General features: G+C 39.1%; 2 protein-coding genes and 1 long non-coding RNA gene across 3 annotated transcripts in view; 2 read left to right on the top strand and 1 right to left on the bottom strand.

Annotated features, from left to right (window-relative positions):
- Positions 1–2,373, top strand: part of LOC123980245 — a 27,920-nt gene extending 25,547 nt beyond the window's left edge. The window contains exon 5 of the long non-coding RNA XR_006827425.1: positions 2,339–2,373. This is a non-coding gene — a long non-coding RNA (uncharacterized LOC123980245). The remainder of the gene's footprint in view (positions 1–2,338) is intronic.
- A 413-nt stretch (positions 2,374–2,786) lies between these two features.
- Positions 2,787–5,068, bottom strand: LOC123979969 (V-set domain containing T-cell activation inhibitor 1-like). Its single transcript, XM_046064081.1, has 3 exons — positions 5,030–5,068; positions 2,836–3,137; positions 2,787–2,804 (listed from the first exon to the last, which is right to left on the bottom strand). The coding sequence occupies exons 1-3, from the start codon at positions 5,043–5,045 to the stop codon at positions 2,787–2,789; spliced, it is 336 nt and encodes a 111-aa protein (XP_045920037.1). The 5' UTR covers positions 5,046–5,068.
- Positions 5,069–8,438: 3,370 nt separating this feature from the next.
- LOC123979968 (high affinity immunoglobulin gamma Fc receptor I-like) overlaps positions 8,439–13,398 on the top strand; it is a 6,642-nt gene continuing 1,682 nt past the window's right edge. The window contains exons 1-6 of the mRNA XM_046064080.1: positions 8,439–8,455; positions 8,783–9,018; positions 9,097–9,342; positions 9,524–9,697; positions 10,202–10,303; positions 12,392–12,471. Coding sequence (XP_045920036.1) covers positions 8,439–8,455; positions 8,783–9,018; positions 9,097–9,342; positions 9,524–9,697; positions 10,202–10,303; positions 12,392–12,471 — 855 coding nt within the window. The remainder of the gene's footprint in view (positions 8,456–8,782; positions 9,019–9,096; positions 9,343–9,523; positions 9,698–10,201; positions 10,304–12,391; positions 12,472–13,398) is intronic.

Here is a 13,398-nt window from a genome sequence, read left to right as displayed (position 1 = left end):
CACACACACACACACACACACACACACACACACACACACACACACACACACACACACACACAGGTGGACAAAGGTGTCTATATCCGAGTTTCAAAATAAAAGCCCTATATGGTTACCTTATCATGAGAGGAAAGGACAATTTTCCAATATAAAACTACTCTTACAGGAAAGTACTGCTTTACCTAATTTTTCAAAATACAAACCACCGGCCAGCTACAGTGGTTCAGATAACAGCTGCTGAGCTGTGAGACTTAAATGTGATGACATGAGAGACACAAACAGTTGAAACATGAAAAAGGTCACCAGGATCAAAATTTAATAAAAACTTTCACAGACTTAAAAAAAACAGACATCATGTGGCACTTCAATCTACTTCATAACAGGAAACTATCCCATTCAGACTCACACACACAGCAAACAAATCCATAAATTGCAAAAGGAGGTTCTTCTCAGAAGACAATAACTTAAAGTAACATGAAGGTATTTTTAATCTTTGATGACAAATGTCAATACATTTTTATTTTTCTCCCTCTTATTATGTCTGTCACCCCCGTGGTGTCTTCACACTGTTGGTGACTTGCTTGTGCCATATGTTCCCAATAGACTCCCCAGCCTTCCAGTAACCCAGATGGTAAAAAAACACAGAGGCAGGTTTTAGTGTTTATGGTCCACATCTGTGGAAAAGCCTCTCAGAGCAGCTGAGGACGTGTCAAACATTAAGATCTTTTAAAAGAAATCTTAAGACCTAAATTATTTTTATTGCTTTTATTGATCTTAACATTTCTCTTTTGTGTTTTTGTACTTCTGTTTTTACTTTATATTTTTATTTTTTTTTATTCTATCTTGCCTAATAACTTTGTAATGACTCTTATCACTGTAATTATTACTTTTTTCAACACAATGTCAAACACTTAACACACACCTATTGGTATTTTGCATGAATGATGCTTTAGAAATAAAGTCTGCAGTCTGATTGGTGAGTTCAGTCTGACAGAAACAGTAAAAACTAATAACTGAACTCTCAATTCTGTAATATACAGAAACATGATGAATAAAACAGCAGCAGTCTGTTCTCATGTTAGCAAGATTGTACCTGCCAAAAGTAAAGAAAACATCCTGATTCAGACTGAGAGGTGGGGGATGGAGGAAGAATGAGCTCAGAGCTGCTTCCACACCTCTCATTTTATTATCTCATTACAAACAGGTCCCAGACACTTATAGTCCAACCAGTTTTCACTTTCTCTTTCTTCAGCTACAGAGTTACAGTTAAAGAAGGTCAATGATCCTGTTTTTGCACGGCTGCCTGGAAACTGATTTTGATTCCAGCTCAGATCAGACCAACAGGTTCAACAGGTCTGATCATGTCTTCATTGTAAATATGTGATATAAAACATGCACTTACTCTGCAGATTAAAACTGTACCTCCCTACATACAACACATAGATACAGATTTAACTGATAACATCATGTAAAATTAGCTAATAATTGTGTACTCTGACCCAAGTGACATTTTGACAGCAGGACTTTTACTTAATGCAGTAATTTTATATTGTGTTTATGTAAATATCTGCCAACAGTGGACGCTGCCAGAAACAGACACATCACAGATTCATATCTCTGCAGCAGAGATCAGTTCAGCATCGGAAAGTTGGTTACAGGAGAAACAGGAGAAATAACCAAGATCATTGTTTCCTTTTGTTAAAGACTGAGAAAAGCAGTTGTGGATCAATCTGCTGATTATTTTCTCCATTAATCGATTGATTTTTAAAGATTCTGTAAACTGTGAGAAATGCTGTCACAGTTACTCAGAGCCCAAAGTGACACCTTCACAAATTTTACTTATTTAACTTGGATTCCGTGACACTTTCTTCTTATTTTTCTCTGTGGCACTGACATCAGTAACTGTTGATTTAAAATATTTTGCAGCTTTTTCTCTCAGACCTTTTCACTTTTGTGACCTCGTCACAATTTGTATTTGACCTCTGACTCTACCTGGATGGATGGATCCACTTGAAGGGGTGGGGGGAGGTGCCGACGGTCTGTACCACTTCCTGTAATTAACAATCAGCTGGCTGTTCCAGCATCAGGTCATATTGTTTGTCCCACAGAGCTGCTGGTCAGTCAGCCCATCTGGCATTAACCTGCCTCCAGGTGAAATCAGACGTGTGTCAACAGCTCAGGTTTATTTTACAGGAGGAATGTGTTTCTTCTGTCCAGCAGCACGTTCAGTCCACCAATCAGCAGCCAGAGAGTAACGACCAATCACTGCTCCCCACAGTAACCAGAGTGACTTCAGTCTGGATCATCTGCTGCCTCTGGTCTCTTAATCTCTCTGCAGGTTCTGCAGTTCATCTATAGCAGGTTGTTGATTCCCTGTGGATCTGTTATATTTTTTAAAGATCACAAAACCACCAACACCAAGAAGAAGAAGAAGAATCACACAAACTGGCAGACCAACTCTCAGTCCAACATTTCCCTCCTTGTTTCCTCCCTCCTTGTCTCCTCCCTCCTTGTGTCCAGCTGTGTGACCTGCAGAGCAGAAACAGGTGTGAGGTATCAGCTGTCAGCAGGTGAACAGAATGTCAGACATTATCTACTGCACTTTGATCACATGACTCGTAGCAGCTGTTTCCTCTAAAGTCTCATCAGCAACATCTTTCTAAAACACAAACATCTGATCTGTGATGTTTCTCAGCTCAACTACCAGGAAGCAGCTTCACCTGAGAGACAAAGAGACACTCTGAGCTCTACACACTCACCTGAGAGACAAAGAGACACTCTGAGCTCTACACACTCACCTGAGACTGTCATGTTGACGATGGTGACGAGTTCAACTTTGCCTTTATCATTTTCCTCTCTAATCTGACACTCATATGTTCCAGCGTCGTTGATGTTGACGTTCTTCAGAATAACAGAAGCGTCTCCGTCCTTCATCTCTGGATCTCTCAGCTTCACTCGACCACGATAAGATTCATGCTGGTAGTTTTCATGTGAGCGGCCGTCTCCGAAGAAGAAGACATATTCATGTGACTTCAGGTCAGGTCTGTTCCACTTTATCACTGTGATGGTAGCACCTCTGTGACCCCGACAGGGAAGAGTAGCGTCCTCTCCAGTCTTCTCCTTCACCTCCTGTGTCTCTGAACAGAAAGAGAAAAGCCTCCAGTCAGGACTTGTAATGTTTCCTGTTGTTCAAACATCTTTTGATAAATTTTATTAACATAATCAAAGGTAATATTTCAATCATCTACCTGTTGATCAACTTCTCACCTTTTCTTTAAAAAAGTTCAGTACTACAAATCGTCAACAATTATGAGGTCCATTGTCACGTCTGTTTTTATTTCTGATATCTGTTAGTTTATTCATGGTATTGGAGGGGGTAGCTCAGGGATTGTGACCTTTTTTATCCAAACAAGAAAGTCCAATATAAAAATGTAGGACAATGTAGAAATTAAGTGGACCCTTGGGAGGCTGGAGGGAGCATGGGTCCAAGGTTTTGTTTAAAATAATAAATAGTGGGAAATTGTTGTTGTTGAGATATGTACGCAGAGTGGATTCAGTTATATTGGGACAGTTTTTGGAATTTATTGTGATCTCATTTTTGAAATAAACTTTTAAAGTAACCCAACATATGATACATTTCTGAATTCTTCAAGATGTCTACCTTCTTTATGTGAAGAAATATAGTTTTATTGTAGCTAACACAAAGTCAGTTGTCAGTAACATGTTTGCTAATTTGGGGCACTTGCTTTCAAATAAAAAACCCCAAACATTTTAAACTTATTTCTCAACTGGAAATGAACTTATGACTGATGGTACTTAATATTATGTGTTAGTCTATGATGGCTTTCTACTCACAATGTCGGGGATTAGCATCATTAACATCTTACTCTAACTTAAAAGTTTCCTGACGGCTACGTCTCTGTGGTTCTGTGTCGACAGATATGTGAGTTCCCCCTCTGCATCAGGTTATATGTTGATGCATTTTGTTTGAACCTTTTTACCCAAAAGAAGCATGATGTCCCAAAATACCACACCAGGTTTAGTATATTTGAGCAGGAAAATAATATGTTAATAATTTCAAAACAATATATTAATATTTTGGAACATATAATTGTCATGTGAATGAACATATAATTTTGGAACATATAATTGTCATGTGACTTGTGCTTTCACAGCACACCAACTTTGACTTACACTTCTCAGGGAAAAAAGTTTAATGCTGTTTTCTCATGCTGTCTCTGAATTCAACGTAGAATTAAATTAATAATTAGTAAATTGTCAGACTACTAAAATATATAGAAATTTAAAAAATGAAAATAAGTGAGCACATCGAGAATACTATATAGCTGATATTAAAATAAATTAATAGATTGGTCAAATGAAAAATTGCTAGAATTTCAAGTGTTGGTGGTTGGTAAGTTAAAAGTTAGAAAGAAAAGATCAAAATGTCTGTGGTCTGGGCAATTGCACTACACACAAAACATGTGTGTCCGTTTGGGTGGTGAACTCAAGCACCAAACAGCCATTACTGTTAAATCAAATCTGCTATCTATCATAATGTGTAGTAATATATTATTAATTTATTTTCACTGGCGTGAAGTCAGAATTTCAGTGCTTTAGGCTCCAGACTGCTGTCTGTCTGTCTTCACCTGTAACTCTGTCCTGTCTGCGATCATCTTCTGATATCCAGGTTTTATGCTGTTGTATGGGGGAAAACAAAAAACTTTATACTCAAAGCGCAGTAACTACACATTAGGTCAAAATTGAAATGGGCTTTATGACATCACAACTTAAATTTTGCCCCGTTTCAGAGAAATGAGTGTCAAAATTGCAGTAACTACAAAATCCAAGCTAATACCAAGGCAAACCACAGTAAGTGACGTTGCTGCGCTCAGACTGGCTTTGTTTGTTTTCCCGGCTTTGACACCGCAGATACTGCAGTCTGCCTCGGCAGCCTAAACCCGAAGGGATACTGTTCTAACGCTCCCTCACACAGAATCAACAAGCCAACCAGCTAACAATAGCTTACCATGGAGAAACACCATAGCACAATCCCGCAGTAAAATCATTGTTGAACTTGCATTAAAACGCAGCAAGGCAAATGACAGCTTTATAATCAGTTAACATTAGCTAACTAAGTTGGCAAGTTGCACTTGCAAATCAGACAAACATTTTATCCTACCTGCTCCCTTGAAGGCATTTACTCTGACCGCATGATTTATAATCGCTTTGATGTTTTTTATTTCAAGCAGCTATTCCAATTGTTGTTCTTCCATTTAATTTTGTTTAAATTGCGTACATTTTTGACTACCGTTTTAAAAATAACCTTGGTTTGTTAAAAATTTATTTTAAATTAACATGAAAATTCTAATGCAAACTAACACAACATTTATTTATTGTGTAAAATGCTAATGATTGTTGGGGAAATGAAGACAATGAAGACGACATTTTCTTCAGAGTCAATTTTTTAAGAGCGAAACACTGTAAAGGACAATTGCAATAAAAGACAACTTAATTTTGAGGCTTACTACTGAGCGTTTTCGACATTTGCAACTTGCAAACATGAATAAAACTTTTACAGCTATTAAAAACAATCAACATGTAGTAAGAAACACAACAAGAAAGATGAATGAACACATTTAGTTTGTAGATACTGCATCCAAAGGCAGAGTGCAGTATCTGCTTTTTGAGGGTCAAAGGGAACATAAGTGGTCCTGGTTTTTATCTATAAAAAATGTCTTCCTAAGAAGGTATTCTGCATTATCACTGATCTAACCACAACATGTTTGGCTAGTCTCAAAACTTTAAAGGCATTTTTCTCAGTTTCAGTGTTTGTGTAGTTACAGCACTTAGCCTTTGTAGGGCAGTATTGCTTTTTGCTGTAACGCAGTAATGTGACACATTACTAAAAGAAAATCTGTAATTTTATACCCGTTACACTCTCAGTAACGCGTGTTACAACACATTTTAACTCACAATTTAAGTGGTGTTTTGTCTAATTCACTAACACCGAGAAAAATTTCAGCAGCAAAAAAGTATTGTAAAGCATTACAATTCAGAGACAGTAATATTGTAATACTACTAACTAATTACTCTCAAATGAGAGTAACTAGTCATTCATAATGTATTACAGTTTGGAAGTAACTCGTCCAAACTTTTTTTTACATAAGCTCATGGCGTACACACACACACACACACACACACACACACACACACACACACACACACACACACACTCTCTTACCTTGACACAGAACAAAGATCCATGAACATGCGAACAAAACCACAAGTGGAGCTGATGTTAAAGCAGCCATGACAGACTGAGGTGCAGCAGCTGGTTAAACTGAAACCAAACTGAGTTCTTCTTCCTGCTCTTTAGCTTTTGCTCTTACTATGAGAGACAAAATGAGAGAGGTTATGTTACAAAGTATTGACTTGAACTTTTGTTATGGACCAAATACTTATTTTCCACCATAATTTACAAATAAATTCTTTAAAAATCCTACAATGTGATTTCCTGGATTTCTTTTTTCTCATTTTGTCTCTCATAGTTGAAGTGTACCTATGATGAAAATTACAGACCTCTCTCATCTTTCTAAGTAGGAGAACTTGCACAATGAGTGGCTGACTAAATACTTTCTGGTCCCACTGTATATAGCAAATCAACCTTATATCATGAGATGGTTTTAACACTGCTTAGTCCCTCTAGCCCTTAGCAACACAACGGAGGTTAACCCTCTCTACTAGCACATCGGTCTCACTGTTAACCCTGTTGTGAGGTAGATGTGTTAGCAGATAGCGTAACTGGTCGACATGCATACAATCACTTACTGAGTTTTAAGGTAAGGGATTTAAGTGATCTAAACTTTATTTTTGAAATCTTCATCACACAGATATTTACAGAGTGGAGAGAAACTCCACTGAGGAACTTTACCTCCTTGTTTCTAATGAATCTGTCTCTCAGTGATCTCAGATCAGCCCTCCTTCATGTTCAGCCTGCAGCGCTGTCACTTCCTGCATGTGATTAAACTCTTTGTGTAGGGCCCCGTGTCTCCTGATGAGCTCTGAGTGAAGAAGCAAAACCAGATGAGCTTCTACACAGTCACTGCTCTCACCTACAGAGAGGAAGAGCTTAACTGGACTGACTGAGTGGAGGAGCGATGGGACAGACAGCTTTTCTGCTCTGTAAGTACAATCTGATGAAAAAATCTTTAATAGTTTTTGCTCAGTTTAGAATTTACCTTAAAAAAAAAACAGCTACCACTTCTTACAGCGTTAAAGCAAAACAGAAAAAAGAGTCAACGACATATTTAATGTTTTTTTTTCCTTCATTCAGTCTGAGACAATCACATATTTAAAAAGTTAATTTAATTTTGGAACAAGAGATTATCAGAACGCAGCATTAATAAACTTTTTGAAAATAAGAAAATGTGTACTTGAGACACTTAATATCAACAAAAAATTATTAAATATATATATTTAATGTTGGAAGATATTTCAGTCAGCAGCAGAACTGAAAGTTTCTTGTCTGGTCTAGTTTTATGTTAAATGTCAAACCAACCTGAGTCTGGTTTCTCTTCAGTGCTGATCTCTCTGCTGAGCTGCTGGACCAGCGGAGGTGAGTCAACTCTGACGGTCAGAAGCTGTTTCTGGTAAATAATAATACAAAACGTACCCAAAGAGTTTGGGGTTTTACTCATGAAAATACTTCACAACAAAAACAAGTTTTAACATACATAAATTTATATGAAAATTAACAAATTAACAAGATTATTAAAAAACAAGGACAAGTTGACCAGGATACAGCATCAAGACTCAACTTGTCCTTGTTTGGTTTTAGTGATGGTTGTTAAATAATCGTAGTAAAAGTGTGTATTTGAGCAATGGAATTTGTCACTTCTTGTATCCAAGAATCCAATTAAAAGTGTCAAATGCTTAAAAGTATTGCAAAAATATAATAAAACAAACATTTAAGTGGTGGTGTATACTTGTTCCAAATTTTTGTTTACAATAAAACTCTATGAAACTATGAGACTTTTAAATTGTTTTAAAATGTGCAGAAATTTGCAAATTCAATTTGAACAATGGTTGGCAGGTTTTATTAGTTCTTCAAATCCCTCATCTCAGTTGAGATACTGTAACTACTGTCCTTTTCCCCCAATTGTTGGTTAAATGGCCTTTATTTCTATTCCTTGTAACAGTGCAACTTAAACACCAAAGCTGTGCAGCCTCTGAGACATCACTCACAGACAGAGCTTTTCCAGTTGCAAACCTGGGCTAAAATATAATATATAGTTTTATTATGTGACTCAGATTTACTACTACTAATCGCTCATCTAGCTGACGCTTTTATCCAAAGCGACTTACAATTGCTATACATGTCAGAGGTCGCACACTTCTGGAGCAACTAGTGGTTAAGTGTCTTGCTCAGGGACACAATGGTGGACGAGTCACAGTGAGAATTGAACCTGGGTCTCTCACACCAAAGGAATGTGTCTTTTTAGCATGTAAGGCATCCCATTTAGCTACCTAACTAAGTGACACTGACTTCACACAAAGTCTGTTAAACTCTTCAGTAATGGCATAGATTGATTAGCAATTAAAAATCAGCCAAGTGTTTCTGTAGCTAAACATCTTCAGCATCACTTTGGCAACAAGTTCAGAAACCTTTGCTCAACGAACAGAATTGTTTAATGCTACACTTGGATGTCAAGGTTTTGTCATTTAACTAAAAATCCAATAAATCCCCTCCAGCCTCTCTGACTGTGAGTCCCAGCAGCTCTCAGCTGTTTGAAGGAGAGTCTGTCTCTCTGAGCTGTGAGGAGGACGACAGCTCTGCTGGATGGACGCTGAGGAGGAACACAACCAGAGAAACCAGGACTCAGTGTGGATCTGACTGGGGAAGATCAGCTGGTTCTTCCTGTTACATCACCCACAATTTCCCATTGGACAGTGGAGTTTACTGGTGTGAGTCCAGAGAGGGAGCAACCAGTAACACCATCAACATCACTGTCACTGGTAAGATCAGACTGTGGAGTTAGTGTTGATGAAGCTGTGTGTAAATGATGAAATGCTGTAGTTTGTCTCTGTGTTGAGGTGGACCAGTGATCCTGCAGAGTCCTGTCCTCCCTGTGATGGAGGGACATGATGTCACTCTGCACTGTAAAACAGAGACCCCTCCCTCCAACCTCCCAGCTGGTTTCTATAAAGATGGCTCCCTCATCAGGACTGAGCCTACAGGTCACATGACCATCCACCATGTTAACAAGTCTGATGAAGGCCTCTACAAGTGTAACATCAGAGGTCGTGGAGAGTCTCCATCCAGCTGGATCTCTGTCACAGGTGAGGAGCTCAAAGATAATTCTGACTGAAATTTAACTAACTCCACCCAACTAAATGGAGCTATAAATGTCAGTTATATATTTTAATCTAGTTAAAGTCTGAACAGTTAAATCAGTCAATGTGTTATCAATTTTTTTCATTTAAGTTCTTTTGATAATTATTATTTTTTTGTTAATTTTAGGGAAACCCACCACTACACGTCCTCCTACGTCCACCTGTCTATTTTCATCACCAGCTCCTCCTCCTCCCTCTGTGATGCTGTGGTCTGTTCCTCTGTCATGTGTTCTGGTTCTACTGGTTCTACTGGTTCTACTGGTTCTACTGTTCAGGTGGTGTGTTCAGAGGAAACATCCAGGTTAGACAAACATTTTACACTAAGTTTTCATTTTTCAGAACTATTTATTAGCATGTTAACACCCATGTAGTTCAGTTCAGTTCATTGTGACTGCGTTTTCTATTTACATTCAAACCTGTTGAGCTGCATGTTAAAGTCAAAAGATTCACTAACAACATATTTCAGAACAGAATCTTTGATACTCTCAAATGAAGATGTTTGATCCAAACGTTGCTCTGTTACATGACATTTGCTGGGAGCTCTCAGTACAGTGAGCAGATGTTCTGTGAGACTTTTTCATTCAGATTGTTATCTTTTTGTTTTTTGGGATCCAGGACCTGTAGAAGTTTTTTGGATGTTTTACTGTACACATGCTAACATTTAAAGACTTATTTTACATTTACAAACAGTCAAAAGTTATCAGGTTCACATTTCAGCTACATTTCCAATCAGTTTTCATCATTTAAATGTCTGCTGAGAATTTAACATGTAAATTATATTGCTGTTCATGTTGGTTCATTCCAGCTACTAAAGAAGAAGTTGTAGAAAATGACATCACAGAGGACATCACATACAGTGACATCAGAATATCACATCATCAACGGCAGCCAATCAGACGAAGCAGAGGTAGCTTTTTTGTGGTGTGTGTGTGCACGAAGGCTTGGTTTGAAGGTTCAGGTTAGAATAACCTTTATGTTAGGGGGCTGGAGCCAATCCCAGCTGACACTGGGCGAAAGGCAGGGTACACCCTGGACAGGTCGCCAGTCCATCGCAGGGCCACAAAATACAAAGTGAATGATGAAAAAAGCTCAGTCAAATTAAAATTAGGTGTGAACACCCTTTACCTTTAAAACTGCATAAATTCTTCTAGGTACACCTGCACATAGTTTTTGAAGGAACTCAGCAGGTAGGTTGGCCCAGACATTTTGAAAAACTACTGACAGTAATTCTCTGGATTTAGGCAGCCTCAGTCTCTCTCTTATCACATAATCCCAGTCAGACTCAGTTATGGTGAGGTCAGGGCTCTTTGGGGCCACACTATCACTTCCATCATGTTCCACCTGATTTCTGCTTACAGGCAGAAATGAACGCTCTCTGACTCTCTTGTGAGGATATCAAAGGACCGGCTAAGCTACGGAGGGCCTTCGGCTGTGCTTTTATTGTATTAACTGAGATGTTTTCAGGATTGCGACCAACATTCTGTCCACAGAGGCAGCGAATGTCCTACATTAGTTTCTTTGAGTACAAATGTGTACCATCACAGGTTCAGTCACCAGGTTTAATTATAACACTGACAAACCCAGGCTGACATTTCCGCCTGCCTTCCAGACAGAACCCATTTTCATTTTGAAAATCAGAGGTAGCGTATTAGTGTGGACAGGCGAAAGCTGGAAATCAGTCATGCAAAGCAAAGACACAATGCTGCTGACACTGTTTTTGGTGATATTTCCATCTCCTTGTCGGTGCATGCAAAAAAATATCCTGTAAATATAATGGTTCTTTACCATTGCTGTCTGTGCTCATGTTTATGGCTCTTCTTTCATAGATAAACTGCTTTCTGTTTACGCTGGAATGCGCATGCCCAGTTTACGTGATTGGCCACTTGAACAGAGGTGAGGTCGTTTGTGTATGAATGAGCGAATGCGGCATCCAGAGCGACTTACATTTGCTATACATGTCAGAGGTCGCACGCCTCTGGAGCAACGAGGGGTTAAGTGTCTTGCTCAGGGACACGTTGGTAGATGTGTCACAGTGGGGAATTGAACCTGGGTCTCTCACACAAACAGCATGTGTCTTATCCACTGCCCCATCACCACCCTGTGTTCAAACCTGTCTTCAGTCAAGTTAAAAGATAGATTGCTATTTGTAAGATCAATAGATCTGAATGTGTAGTACTTTTTAAATTAAATTGTATGTAGTCCATAAAGTTTCAGACCGTGGTCTGGTCTGTTGGTGAGGATGATATGTGATATGTGTTGCATGTGAGACTCTGTTGTGAACCCTGTAGTGAATCTGTTAAAAAACGTTAACAGCTCTGTGGGTTGTCCAGTTTCCTTTTTCTCTTTACAAACTATACTAATTTTAAATGTGCAGAATTACATATCTCTGGTCATTCCGCTCACATATCTAAATCTAAATATTTAGAAACTGTTTTACTGTTGTGTTTTACTCAAGCGTTATTACTGAAGATAATAACTTTTAATGTAGATAATTAATAAAGGAGAAGCTATTCTTTTTTATCACTGTGCACATCATGCTACAGCAGCAACTTCCTCCTGTTGACTACAGTGAACTGTGGTTTGACGCTGTTCTGTTTCTCACTATTTGTGGTCTGTTTTGTACCTTGTGCTGAAATGTGTGAACCTTAACAGAAGAGAGCAGCTTTGTGGTCATTTGGTTCTCTGTTTCAGATAAATACCCTTCTGTTATATTTGCTCTTTCAGCTCTAAGCTTTTACAGCAATGTTAGGAAGGAGAAAACACCTGCTGCCTTTTATAGAGTCTATTATAAAACGTATTCTACATACTAAATAACAAAAAATACTATATTTCTACACAGAAAATAATGATGTAGTTTCATCTCTATGACATGTTGCAGTACTAGTAGTATAGCAGCAAATCTACTGGTGGTAGTAGTAGTAGTAAATATACTAACAGTGCTAGTATCAGCTATAGTACCTGCAGTAATGTAATATGTGTCTGTTTTATTTTCCAGAGACTGATCCAGCTGCAGTCTCCTCAGCACTGAGAGGACCAGATGACATCACTTACGGACAAATAGCCATAAGAGGAGAGGTACAGCTGCTCTTTACTTATTAACTTTGGACAGAGTCAGGCTATTTGGTTCACCCTGCTGTTTGTGTGTGTGTGTACACACATGGTGGTTTTAGTCCATTGGCTCCTGTAGCGCCTCCCAGAGGGCAGGAGGGCAAACAGTCTCTTTGTTGGGTGGCAGAAGGTTCTAATGTTCATTAGAAACGACGCTTCCTGTAAATGTTCTCAATAGCAGTAAGTGAGGCTCCAGCAATGCTCTGGGCGGTTTTCACCACAGCCTACTATGCCTTCTTGTCTGAGACAGAGCAGTTCCTGTACCAGACTGTAAGTTTAGGGTGAGGGTGGAAGAGCAGTGGTGGTCTAATCAAATATGTTGGAGCCTGTTGGTGCAGATAGAAGCTTTGATGCCCAGATATTTGACATTAGAGGGGAGGACAGTGTTAAATGCTGAACTATGTGTCATTATTGTCCAGGTGTGAGAGGACAGAGTGCAGTGCTATGGAGGCTGCATCTTCTGTGCCCCCGTTCTTGCAGTAGGTAAATTGGTGACCCCAAAGTTACTTTGTAATGACGGATTAAAGCAGGTCGGCACAACAGCATGAGTTATATAAGTCCATCAGGACCCCCGCCAGCTCCCCAGCACATGCTCTGAGCACACATCCAGGGATGCCATCAGGGCCTGAAGCTTTGCGTGTTTAACACTGCTCTGACGTCAGTAGGGAGGAGTCGGGGTTGGTGGTCAGCAGTCAGCACTGCCTTGATTGCAGGTTGTCCTTCTCAAAATGAGTGTAGAAGATGAGTTGTTAAGCTGGTTGAGGAAGGAGATATCAGAGTAAGGTGGGGGAGGGGCTGTTGGGCTTGTGGTCACTGGTGTGAGTTTCTTTGTCTCCAACAGTTTCTCATGTTGTTTGAACTGTTTGTGTTTGTGTGTTCAGAGTTTCCAGCAGA

The sequence above is a fragment of the Micropterus dolomieu genome, linkage group LG12, assembly GCF_021292245.1.
Source record: "Micropterus dolomieu isolate WLL.071019.BEF.003 ecotype Adirondacks linkage group LG12, ASM2129224v1, whole genome shotgun sequence".
NCBI classification, from domain to species: Eukaryota; Metazoa; Chordata; class Actinopteri; order Centrarchiformes; family Centrarchidae; genus Micropterus; species Micropterus dolomieu.
This window is presented reverse-complemented; position numbering and strand designations above follow the sequence as displayed.